Consider the following 13,568-nt stretch of genomic DNA (forward strand, 5'->3'; position numbering starts at 1 on the left):
AGTTTATTGCAGTTAAAATTCTTTTAAAATCATGTATCTCTCCTAGAAACATGTCAAATATTTTTATTGGTTGGTGCCTGAGTGTTCAGACCCCAATCAGTAGCAAGAAGAAGTGGAAAGAGAAGTGGGCAGCCAGAAGTGTCTCTTCTCACTCTGTGTCTATGACGAACCACAGATATACATTGTGAGGTCATCCAGGTCACATGATTCAGAGTCAGGAGAGAACGTGCTAAGCACACACTTCTCCCAGCTTGTTCTAGTGTTTGGTCTGGGTCTGAACACTCAGACTCTGACCGATCAAAACATGATGTAACCTTATGATATATAAACATTTCTTTCAAATGATAGGGACACTTTAATCATATTTCAAGATTTTTCTATGCGTCATTGGATTACAGATCTGTTAGAGGAGAATTGAGAGGTTCCATACACTTGACAGTTGTGGTCCAACCCATTCAAGATCTGGTCATCTCTTTTTTTTTTAACTGTGGTGGTGTCAGCACATCAGCACAACTGACACTACCAGGTCCCGAAGCATCTTATTGACTTGAAAGGGGTCCATTGTGTGTCTGGCATTTTACCTGTCCTTCTGATGGAATGACTGACACAGCTGCCTTTAGTGGAGCACTCCGGCATTGTGAACAAGCACTAAGTGTGAGGTTCTTCAGGCAAAGAGACTTGCCAGACAGTGTCAGCCAGCTAAAGAGGCATGGACTGTATGGAGATTCTAGGAGGGAATTATTTTCAGTCTACAACACATCAGAGCTTGGCTATAGGAAGAAAAAACAGATCCCTGCGATCAGGCACTTCTCACCTTATCCTGTAGACAGGGTGTAACTTATTTTCACTAGACAACTCCTTTGTATGGACACTGTCTTATGCAAAAACCATGTATATAATGTAGATTATAACATTATAAGTATATTTGTAATACAGTATACATTTGTTAAATGTCCCTGCAGCTATTGCCTGTGTGTTTCTGTGCAGAGACAAAATACAAGAAGTGTGTTTGTGTGTTTGGGAGGGGGGAGGGGAGGGCAAGCAGGGCCCTGTGCACTGAGGGCAAGCAGAGCTCTGTACACTGAGGACAAGCAGGGATCTGTACACTGAGAACAAGCAGGGCTCTGTGCACTGAGGACAAGCAGGACTCTGTACACTGAGGACAAGCAGGGCTCTGTGCACTGAGGACAAGCAGGGCTCTGTACACTGAGGACAAGCAGGGCTCTGTACACTGAGGACAAGCAGGGCTTTGTACACTGAGGAAAAGCCGGCCTCTATACACTGAGGACAAGCAGGGCACTATGTACTTAAATATAAGGACAAGCAGGGCTCTGTACACTGAGGACAAGCAGGGCTCTGTATACTGAGGACAAGCAGGGCTCTATACACTGAGGACAAGCAGGGCTATATACACTGAGAACAAGCAGGGCTATGTGCAGTGAGGACAAGCTGGGCTCTGTGTAGTGAGAGCAAGCAGGGCTCTGTGCACTGAGTACAAGCAGGGCACTGTGTACTGAGGACAAGCAGGGCTCTTTACACTGAGACCAAGCAGGACTCTGTACACTGAGGACAAGCAGGGCTTTAGACACTGAGGAGAAGCAGGGCTCTGTACACTGAGGACAAGCAGGGCTCTGTGCACTAAGGACAAGTAGGGCTCTATACACTGAGGTTAATCTTTGCACTGAGGACAAGCAGGGCTCTGTACACTGAGGACAAGCAGGGCTCTGTGCACTGAGGACAAGCAGGGTTCTGTACACTGAGAACAAGCAGGGCTCTGTGCACTGTAGACAAGCAGGGCTCTGTGAACTGTAGACAAGAAGGCATCTGTACACTGAGGACAAGCAGGGCTCTGTACACTGAGGACAAGCAGGGCTCTGTACACTGTGGACAAGCAGGGCTCTGTACACTGAGGACAAGCAGGGCTCTGTACACTGAGGACGAGCAGGGCTCTGTACACTGAGGACGAGCAGGGCTCTGTACACTGAGGAAATGCAGGGCTCTGTACACTGTGAACAAGCATGGCTATGTACAGTGAGGGCAAACAGGGTTCTGTACACTGAGGACAAGCAGGACTCTATACACTGATGACAAGCAGGGCTCTGTACACTGAGCACAAGCAGGGCTCTGTACACTGAGGACAAGCAGGGCTCTGTACACTGAGGACAAGCAGGGCTCTGTACACTGAGGACAAGCAGGGCTCTGTACACTGAGGACAAGCAGGGCTCTGTACACTGAGGACAAGCAGGGCTCTGTACACTGAGGAAATGCAGGGCTCTGTACACTGAGAACAAGCAGGGCTCTGTACACGGAGGACAAGCAGGACTCTATACACTGACGACAAGCAGGGCTCTGTACACTGAGGACAAGCAGGGCTCTGTACACTGAGGACAAGCAGGGCTCTGTATACTGAGGACAAGCAGGGCTCTGTACACTGAGGGCAAGCAGGACTTTGTACACTGAGGCTCTCTTTCAAGCCCCCCGCTCACACAGCAGGCTGATTGACAAGCCAGGAGCCTGCACAGAGTCCTGCTTGTCCTGTCCACACTTCCTGTATTTTGTCCCAATCCAGACACACAGGCAAAAGCTGCAGGGACAAGACAATGGGGGGGGGGGGGGGGCGACAGTGGAGTGACCCCTAGTAGTAACATGTAGGAAACTTTCTTTCACTCAAAAAATATAAAGAAAAAAAACTAATGTATATTACAAATATACGTATGATGTCATTATGTAAATTATGTATATTTTTGCAAATGACATTGCCCATTCAACTATGATTTCTTCAATTGACATAGAATCAAATGACAATATTTTGGTCTCTTACAGTCTTTACCAAGCCAACATCCATCTCAACTACAAATATGTACATTTATATTGTCTAGATTTTTCCATGGCACTACGTTGTATAAATGAACTGAATCTTATCTTACGTATTCTTGTTCTTTATTTCAGAGAAACGATGAAGAAGCAGTAGTAGACAGAGGAGGAACACGCTCGCTTCTCAAAACCCAATTAGAGAAAGAAGATTTAGAAGGTACGGAGAAGGATCCTGAGTTGGCCTGTTATTACTGTGTCATTGTAACCCTGGTGTGTCTGACGGCTGCATCCCGGACAGCCTAAATCAATGGCGTGATGTCTCTGATGTGCTGATGTTACCAGGGTGATATTGCCACTGGGGTTACATCTGTCATATTCTGCCATGTAGCCATTTCTGAAATCTCCCTAAAAAATACTCCCCTTGTAGTAACTTTTAGTAATTGCAGGGAAGAGAGTATGGGGTGAGTTCATAAGCAAAACTAACTCCTACAGCAGTTTCAGATTTTCCCAATGTGCATATTTGGTTGTCTTTTTACAGAACATTTTAAGCCATTTTCCTCAGTATCTTTTTTCTGTAAATGTTCTGTGCCATTAGAGTAAATTGCATGTGTGGTGCATTATCTCTGACACATACTCTCTGTATAGACACAGAAACAATAAGCCTGTCAAACCCTATACAAATGGCCTTTTTGCTGGAATGACAGATACAATTAGATAGAAATGTCATATGCATATGGCTGGGTATTAGACGACTCACATTTGCATATGGTTGAAATAACTTTTAGCATTGTGGACATATAGCAGATCATTTTATTTCTTTTGTATGCTTTTTTTCTTTTTTGTGTTTGCACGTGCGTTGTGTATACTCATGAGGGAACAAGTGTTCTGTTCTAAAGTATCTGCATAGCTGACACCTACTGTATATTCAGAGAACTAGGGGTAAATCTATGTCAAGTGCGAAAAACATGCAGCCAAAACCACCAGTATGAGTCCATACTGCACCTCGGGGGTCATCTTATACAGATGTTTCATGGAATGCTGTATTATTATGGTATTCCTCACCATATGTTGATATACTGAGTGCCTTGGGCAGTGTTTAACAACCAGGGGGCCTTCAGCTGTTGCAATACTGGAGGCACCCTGATTGGGAAACACAGCCCTAGGAGTTCATAATATGTACAAGCCCTGTGCACACAGCCTTATTGTATGCATGAGTTATTTAAGACAGAGCTATTTGTTTCATCAGTCCATTTCAAAAGTTGTGATCGGTTGGGGTCTCAGTGCTGAGGCCTCCACAATCTCTAGATATAGCTGGGGGAAGTGTGTGGCCCAATGCTCTTTGCAGGAGATAGGCTCTGTTAAATTCTGTAAAAGCCTGTCACTTGCAACGTGAAGGATTGGGCACTAAGCTATGGAGTGAAACGTACTGCCATGTGCAGCTTTATCTAGAGATTAATGGGGGGCTCAGCACTGACATGCAACTACCTCACCCTTATGCATTATACCAGTTTACTAGTTTTGTGTTTGACTGGGGAGAACAAGCTGTCAGAATTGAATGTGAATAATTATCTAATCTGATATACAGTTAACCTTTTCTATGCTGATCGTATGTATTGTCGAGTTTCTTCATGCTGCTAATGCATATGGATTGTACATAGATTACATGCATAGTTACATAGTTTGTAAGTTACATAGTTTGAAAAAAAGTCAAGAGACCATAAAGTTCAACCTAAACCCTACTAAGTGGTTCCAGAGGAAGGCAACCACCCCCTCCCATGCGGCTGATGCCTGTTGCCCCATGACAGGTGAAAAATTCCTTCCCGACTCCTTGGATGAATGTTCTTTCCACATGAATCTAGAAGTAAATTACTAGATGTCTCAAACACACACACTTAGTATAATTGCTTCCTAAGGGTACGTTCACACGAGCGGATCGCCAGCACATATTACGCTGCGGATCCGCCGCTGAAGGACCGATGTATGCTGCTTTTACATGTGCCTGTTCGGAGCGGCAATCCGCCGCTATGAGCAGACACACTGCGATGAGCGAGTTGCTGCGCGCATGCGGAGTCTGCTCACACATCGCGGCTGCTCTTGGCCTAGCTCAGGGAGCCGAGGGAGCGGCCGCGATGTGTACGAGTACACCGCGCATGTGCGGCAACTCGCACATCGCAGCAATGTGTCTGCTCGTAGCGGCGTATTGCCGCTCCAAGCAGGCACATCTAAAGGCACCCTGTAGGGGTCCTTCAGCGGTGGATCTTCAGCGTAAAATATGCAGTCTGAAAGTACCCTAAAACTAGCCCAAACCAGAGAGCCAATTGGTGTTTTGAAACCTGAGGTTAAGGCTGTGTACACATTTTCAGGTTTTTAATTGCAATTATTGAATAAATATCCAGGAATGGATCTGAAAAGATCTATTCATGATCCATGATCTGTTTCTGGCTTTGAACATGTGAACACGTTCTAAGGGGTATGGTTCTGTAGAGAAAAGTATATAAAACCCTGTTAACCTGTTAGTTAATTGAGTTAATTGAGCTGTCACGCCCCCTCCCATAGACTTGCATTGAGGGGGCGGGGCTCATGATGTCACGGGGGGGGCAGGGCTATGATGTCACAAGATCCCGGCTTCAGCGTTTGGAACAGTTTGTTCCAAACACCGAGCAGCGGAGTACCTCTTTAATTACTGCACACTTCTCCCTGCTCCTTCTCCTCATCAAAAGGGGTTTCAGCCCTGAGACCCTGACCAATCAAAACGTGTGTCGCTGTGAGATGTCAAAAGTTTTTTGAAATGACAGTGACACTGTAACTCTAACCTGTCCAGTAAGACCCATAATGGATCTGTGAACTGTGGGTGGGAAATACATACCTAGATAACCATGACCATCTGTCAGCACGTCCTAGATTTCCTATTGATGCAAAATCTACTCAGCTTATTTTTCTACCATAATGCTCTGTTTAAAACACCACAAGTAACCTCATCCTCCTAATTCTATAATGTAACGTAAGCGCTAATACACAACATAATGTATACAGATCAGCTAGGCTGCTGGATAAAGGGGTTGTGTCGTGACCACTTAAGAAATCATTGTTTTTAAGCATCTCATAAAAAACATAAATGGATATTTCTTGAGTTGACATTATTACAGAAAATATTGATGCCTCAATATAGCCATAAACATAAGTACTAGTTCAGGTTTTGCCTGCAGGAGGCCTGTACCTATGTGCAACTCTGGGGGAAGGGCGTCTGCTGTAGGACTACACTGGACAGGGTGCATTCATATACCCTTGATAAATATGAGCATACCCCCTGCAAAAAAAATTTATTTTTACACTGCCATACTCGCCAAGAGTCTGGTTCACACAGTGCACTTTTTTTCATATTTTTGTAGCAAAAAATTGGGATCGGAAGCAAATAAAATTGTCAGTGTTGAAGCAGGTGAATGGTACCTTGCCAATTCTGGAATGTTGGTTTGGCACTTGGAGAAAGCCCAGTTTGGCCCTAGGTTCCCTATCCTCCCAATATGTGCTGTGGATTTTCCTTGCCTTGTGCGGTAAGATAAGCAGCAGCCCTGTGTTGTGTGCCCAGCTTCTCAGCCAGAACCAGAATCACATATGAAAGTTATTACAGCAAATCAGCAGGTCACCAATTCTTATTTGTCTACATAGGAGGAACATAATGTCTGCCTTTGGGGAGTCTGAATAGGATTCTGTGGTTACATTATCACCTGTACTAATAAAAATCCAAAAACATAGGCTGAAAGCTGAACTGATCTACAACCTTAGTTATACACTCCCACAGAACACCCTGCACGCTTGCAGCAAAAAGCATCATCTTGGATATCTGCACCAATTTAATAAGCCTTGGCAAAAGAAAAAAAAAAAACTAAACAAATAGCTGACGATCCCTGAGTGTGCTACAAATGAAAGGTGACAATAGGTAATTAAATTTCACAGTGGACTTGGAGACTGACTTTAGATGAATACAAATTGCGCTCTACCATACATTGCATTACGGTTTACACCACCTTAGTAGAGGTGAAAGTGTAATTACTGTATACAGTTAAAAGATTTGTAAACTACAAAAAAACCTGCATTAAAGGGTTACTCCGGTGGAAAAAAATAATTCAAATCAACTGGTGCCAGAAAGCTAAACAGATTTGTAAATTACTTCTATTTAAAAATGTTAATCCTTCTGTCAGGCCCAAGGCCTGGTTATTAAAATCCTATATGTGTATTATAAATTATAACTGTGTGTGATGTATTATCCAAGACATGGGTAAGAGGTCATTCAGACGGTGTATCCTTTTGTGTATTGCATTTTATTGGGGGTCTGGCTGTTTGTTTGTATCTCCTTTGAAGTCAGAGGCCTTTTGAAGCAGCAGGATGTAAGGGGCACTCTGGTCCCATCATATAATCAACCAGATAAGAGGTCCAGGAACAGAGATGCCCCCTTGGTGGGATCAGAGGGGAGGGGGGAATGGAGTCTCCCTCCAAAAAGGCAGATATATAATATTTAACAATGCTAGACTCAGGGTGTTCAAGGCTGTGCCCAAAGCTGACAAGAGCTGGACTCTCACTGACCAGGACTGCTATGTCATCATGCTGTAAGGACTTCATCTTTTTGTTTTCTGAACTTGTCTTGCAAAACTCTTTTATATATTTTTGTACCTGTATGTAATTTGTTCCTGTATTTTTATATATTTAGCACTGTGATGCCTTTTATCAGATTAAATGTTTAATTAATCAGCTCTGGTCTTTGATCTCTAAATATATGAGCTCACTTTTCTGAAGGCAGCTCTGGTGTAAACATGTTTATCTAAGGGTTAATTTCGTGACTTTCTGGGACTAGTAGAGGATACCCAGAGGTCTGGTGGCCTTAACCCTTGCACTATCACACTCTCTCTAATGTCTTGGCTGGACCGATAGGGTGTGATCGTGATACCTTCCATTACTTATCAGCTTCTTTATACTTCAGAGAGTTGTGTAGTTCTTTCCAGTCTGACCTCAGTCCTCTCTGCTGACACCTCTGTCCGTGTCAGGAACTTTATGGTACAAAAGGTGGCTGCAAACGGCAGGATCAATACTGCGCCGGCCGGACAAAGGAGACAATCAGGTAAAATGCAGGAGGGTTTATTTCACAGAATGCAATGCGTTTCACTGTGCAAGCGCAGCTTTCTCAAGCATGGCAATACAGAGACTAGTGAGGTTTATATACCCTGGGGTTAACCCCTTCGTATCCGATACAATTACATGGTAACAACTATGTATCACAGGATTGTTTAGCGAATGGCATATATAAACAAATATGACAATTGGATTACAATATATATATATATATATATATATATATATATATATATATATATATATATATATATATATATATATATATATATATATATATATATATAGTGTCAAAACATTAAAAAGACATGATCAGTGCTATATCTAGCCCACAAGGACTAAGAAAAATATAGAAAAGAAAGGTAATACAAGGGAGGGAAAAAAAAAAAAAAAAATATATATATATATATATATATATATATATACATATATACACATATATATATATATATATATATATATATATATATATATATATATATATAGTTGAATAAAAAAAGAAATATTTAGAGAGAAAAAAATTAAAAAAAAAGTTCAGAGGAGAAGAAGAGAGAGAGGAGAAACAAAAAGTGGAAGCTAATGGGAAATAGTAATTAAAATTATTAGAAAAGTGAAAAGACTGTGTTAACGAACATTTTCTATATTGGAATAACGTAGCCAACTTAAAGATCCAGAAGGATCCGTGGTTACTGAGGTGTTGGTATCGATTGGGCACATGTTCGGGAACCATTTCTAATATAATAAGCCAAAAGGAGTCTGTGTTGTTGGCATGTACTGGAGTAAAAAACTGTTTTTGATTTGTATGGTGCGACCGACGTATTGCAAACGACAGCTGCAGTATAAAAGATAAATGGCGCACTGGGTGTCACAATTCATAGTTTGTGAGATAGGGAATGTTTTGCCTGTTTGGAAAGATTCAAACACAGTAGATTTCTCTTTGATCATAGCGCAACAATGGCACCGACTTTTATTGCACAGGGAACATCCAGGTGAAGAACAGGGAGTTATATTATTATGTTTATGTTTTAATCTACTGGGGGCAATAAAATTCTGTAAGTTTTTGAACGTCTAAATGTAATTCCTGGGTTCTTTGGAACAATGGGGGAGATTTATCAAAACCTGTCAAGAGGAAAAGTTGTCCAGTTGCCCATAGCAACCAATCAGATCACTTCTTTCATTTTTTACAGGCCTTCATGAAAATGAAAGAAGCAAGCTGATGCTATGGGCAATTGGACAACTTTTCCTCTGGACAGGTTTTGATAAATCTCCCCCAATGTCTTTCAAAACTGGATCGTTCAGAACAACTGACCAGTTGCGCTTCAGTCTCGGCTTTGCCATGCTTGAGAAAGCTGCGCTTGCGCAGCGAAACGCATTGCATTCTGTGAAATAAACCCTCCTGCATTTTACCTGATTGTTTCCTTGGTCCGGCCAGTGAAGTATTGATCCTGCCTTTTGCTCCGTGTGAAGCCGCCTTTTGTACCATAAGATTCCAGGCTGGAAGCTGCAGACGGGACCTTGCCTTCACTTATTAAGTGCACATCATTGTTGTGTACGATATAACACAACTATATAGGGTAGGCTGTATTTTGTAATTGATTACCCTCGCTTGTCCTCTGGTGTTAGCCCTTAAATGGCCACTAACCTTTTAACATACTTTCCCATTTGCAGGCCCCATCTCTAATTTTCATTTATCCTTGAGTCGATGGGTGTAGACTAGATTCTATGATTTTTCCAATATATTGCACACATAAAGGAAGAGATCCTGCCTTCCTGTATCTCTATAGCACACCCTTAGCAACAGCATTGATGACATTATAGAGCAGTTCTGAACAGTATAAGTTGTAAATCAAACACTGGTGAGATGTAACACTTTTTAGAGCTTTCCACAGCTTATCTGTGTGTCTCTCTATGTCTATGTCTTACTCTGCAGTTAACTCATTTGCTTGCTCTCCTCTTTACAGACTTCTATTGACATAATATAATCTCATTCCTCAGTGAGCTGATCTGTCTTAACCACTTAGGGACCCAGGGCGTACAGGTACGCTCCGACACCCTGGAACTTAAGGACGCCCCTGTACGCCCTTGGGAAGTTCGTTCCTTGCCAGGCGCTGGGCGGGGACCAGACCAGGATGACTGCTGATATCTGCTGACTGCTGAGACCCCCCCCCCCCCCCCCCAATTCAGACTGGCGAATTGCAGCGATTCCGGGTCAATTGGGTCTCTAGTGACCCGGTGACCCGGAAGATAAGGGTGAATGGGGCTGTCTGAGACAGCCCCATTCAACTTTACCCAGTTGCCACCTCACCAACTTTACCCAGTTGCCACCTCACGATCCCGTGATTGATCGGTTGGAACAACCGACCAATCAATACCTCGCTGGGCGGGGATCGGGGTAGCAATGGGAGCCGGCGGGGGTCTCCTTCCTCTCCCTGGTCCTGCGGGGGATCCCCTCAGAAGTGGTGGCGGTCCCGTCGGCAGGATACAGCAGGAGGTGAGACCTGTTCACCTCCTGCTGTTGTTTAGCAACAACTCTCCGCATGCACAGCCAAAAGGTATGCTGAGAGTTGTAGTTATGCAACAGCTGGAAGCACTATTTTTTTCTATGAAAAAGTGTGCATCCAGCTGTTGCATACCTACAACTCCCAGCATGCACAGACTATCAAAGGGCATGTGGGGATTTGTAGCAGTGTGCCTTTACTCCAGCTGTTGCAAAACTGCAACTCTCAGCATGACCTTCGACTGTCAATTCATGCTGATTGATGCAGTTATGCAACAGCTGGAGACACATTGATTGTGAAACAGAGTTTTGTGTCCAGAGAGACTGTACATGCTGGTAGTTCTAGTTTTGCAACAGCTGGAGGCACACTGGTTGCGAAACACTGAGTTGTGCAACCAATGTGCCCCCAGCTGTTGCATACCTACAACTCCCAGCATGTTTGGTCTGTCAGTTCATGCTGGGCGTTGTAGTTTTGCAACAGCTGGAGACACCCTGTTTAGGAAACACTGCTGTAGGGTATTTTGGTGGCGAATGCAAATCCCCAAAAAAGGCCTCAACAGAGGTGGCTGATCTTACAGCGGTTCTGACATAAAACACAAAACAATATATACCCACTTGTGACCCCATTTTGGAAACTACACCCCTCAGGGAATGTAACAAGGGGTATAATGAGCCTTAACACCCCACAGGTGTTTGACGAATTTTCATTACGTTTGATGGGAAAATGAGAAAAAAAAAAAATAATTTCACAAAAATGCTGGTGTTACACTAAATTTTTCCTTTTCACAAGGGAGACTAGGAAAAAAGCCCCCAAAATGTGTAACTCCAAAAAAGAACATACCCCATATGTGGATGTAAAGTGCTCTGTGGGCGAACTACAATGCTCATTTTCACGTCCAAATTTAGCGGAAATTTGTCAAACACCTGTGGGGTGTTAAGGCTCACTGTACCCCTTGTTATGTTCCTTGAGGGGTGTAGTTTCCAAAATAGTATGCCATGTTGAGGTTTTTTTTTTTGCTGTTCTGGCACCATAGGGGCTTCCTAAATGTGACATGCCCCCCAAAAAACATTTCAGAAAAACTCACTCTCCAAAATTCCATTGTCGCTCCTTCCCTTCTGAGCCCTCTACTGCACCCACCGAACACTTTACATCCACATATGAGGTATTTCCTTACTTGAGAGAAATTGGGTTACAAATTTTGGGGGGCTTTTTCTCCTTTTACCCCTTGTAAAATTTCAAAAATTGGGTCTACAAGAACATGCCAGTGTAAAACATGAAGAATTTGAATTTTCTCCTTCACGTTGCTGCTATTCCTGTGAAACACCTAAAGGGTTAACACACTTTCTGAATATCATGAATACTTTGAGGGGTTTTTATAATGGGGTCATTTATGGGGTATTTTTAATATGAAGGCCCTTCAAATAAACTTCAAAACTGAACTGGTCCCTGAAATATTCCCATTTTGAAAATTTTGTGGAAAATTGTTGCTGAACTTTGAAGCCATCTGATGTCTTCCAAAAGTAAAAATGTAAACTTTTTGATGAAAATACAAAGTAGACATATTGTATATGTGAATCAATATATAATTTATTGGGGATGTCTATTTTCCTTATAAGCAGAGATTTTCAAAGTTAAAAAAATTTCACATTTTTCATCATATTTTGGAATTTTTCTCCAAGAAATGATGCAAGTGTGGACAAAAATTTACTACTGACATAAAGTAGAATATGTCACTAAAAACAGTCTTGGAATCAGAATGAAAAGTAAAAGCATCCTAGAGTTATTAATGCTTAAAGTGACAGTGGTCAGATGTGCCAAAAATGCCCGGGTTCTTAAGGTGAAAATGTGCTGGGTCCTTAAGGGGTTAAGATAGATTTTAGCAGTTATTTAAAGTGAATAATGAGAGCAAGAGAGAGTAGGGGATGTCAGGAGTCTAATTAGTGGAGACTTTTCTCTGATAAGATATATTAATGTCTCTTAGATAACATGCGAATTTCTGCAAAGTTTGTTGAAATGCAAGTGAACATTCAAGGCCAAAATCGGTTTGACCTGTGTAAAGGGTAATGCACATGATTAATAATGAATCTACAAAATACATTATTTTCCTAAAGACATTTGCAGTGCAATGTTCTAAATCAGACTGATGACCTCAGTCTAAGGATTCCATGCCAAGCTCACATCTCAGATGCTGAAGACATGCTGTGAAGAAAGTGTTATTTCTGAAAGGCCAATGGTTATATCATTCTATAGACATAACATAGATGATATGTCAAAACTAAAGTATACACGATGGTCAAGAAAAAAGACAATACAAAAGGCTTGAGAAATTGTGTTCTAGATTCAATCCCATGTGATAAATTTTCATGAATATTACACAAAGATAAGAAACAAAGACTGACAAAAGCTAGATATTAGAAAAGATGAGGGGTCTAACCATACAACATAGCCCTACTACATTTCACGGTCTACTCATCATGACATTTACCATATCCTTTGAAAACAAAACCACAAAGCAAAAAAGGAGAAGGGCCTTTCCTTGGACTATCATGTCTCAATCAAGCCTTCCTTAAGCCAACCCCACACACACATCATCCCCCTTTACCCATCCATATCTAGCTGAGAAAAGAGTATTACTTAAGGGAAAAGAGCAAAAGAAACAAAAAGGAAAAAAAAAAACCACACAACCCACACTCCTCACCTCGCCACCTCTGTCGCAGGGGCCCACATGCCCTCTCCTACAAACCACTGGGAAAACTCATGTGTGTGAGAAAAATAGTGTTCTAAATTATGTCCCGTACCATGGAAAGAGATTGAAAACATGTATATAATTATATTTATTATATGTATGTTAAATACTGCACATTTATTCCGCTTGAAGTATTAATGGAGGATGACATTCAACAAGATGGATAGATACAATAACATTGCATTGAGATTTTAGAGAACATAAATAAAGACATTACACTTTGGAGTAGGGATCAACCGATATAGATTTTTTTTGGCCAATACCGATAGTCTATGACCTTTCAGGCCGATAGCCGATAGCCTATACCGATATATTCCGGTATAAGTTATCTGCTATTCCCCCCCCCACCCCTGGCCCTACAGAAGCCGCTGCAGATCAATGATTTA

At 42.1% G+C, this 13,568-nt stretch overlaps 1 protein-coding gene across 4 annotated transcripts in view; it reads left to right on the top strand.

The window, feature by feature from the left end:
• Window positions 1-13,568, top strand: part of SLC4A10 (solute carrier family 4 member 10) — a 309,487-nt gene that overhangs the window by 95,918 nt on the left and 200,001 nt on the right. For all 4 annotated transcript variants that reach the window (XM_056535524.1, XM_056535523.1, XM_056535526.1 and 1 more), the window contains exon 2: window positions 2,950-3,031. In XM_056535524.1, the coding sequence (XP_056391499.1) occupies window positions 2,950-3,031 (82 nt within the window). The remainder of the gene's footprint in view (window positions 1-2,949; window positions 3,032-13,568) is intronic.

The sequence above is a fragment of the Hyla sarda genome, chromosome 8 (genome assembly GCF_029499605.1).
Source record: "Hyla sarda isolate aHylSar1 chromosome 8, aHylSar1.hap1, whole genome shotgun sequence".
Classification (NCBI taxonomy): domain Eukaryota; kingdom Metazoa; phylum Chordata; class Amphibia; order Anura; family Hylidae; genus Hyla; species Hyla sarda.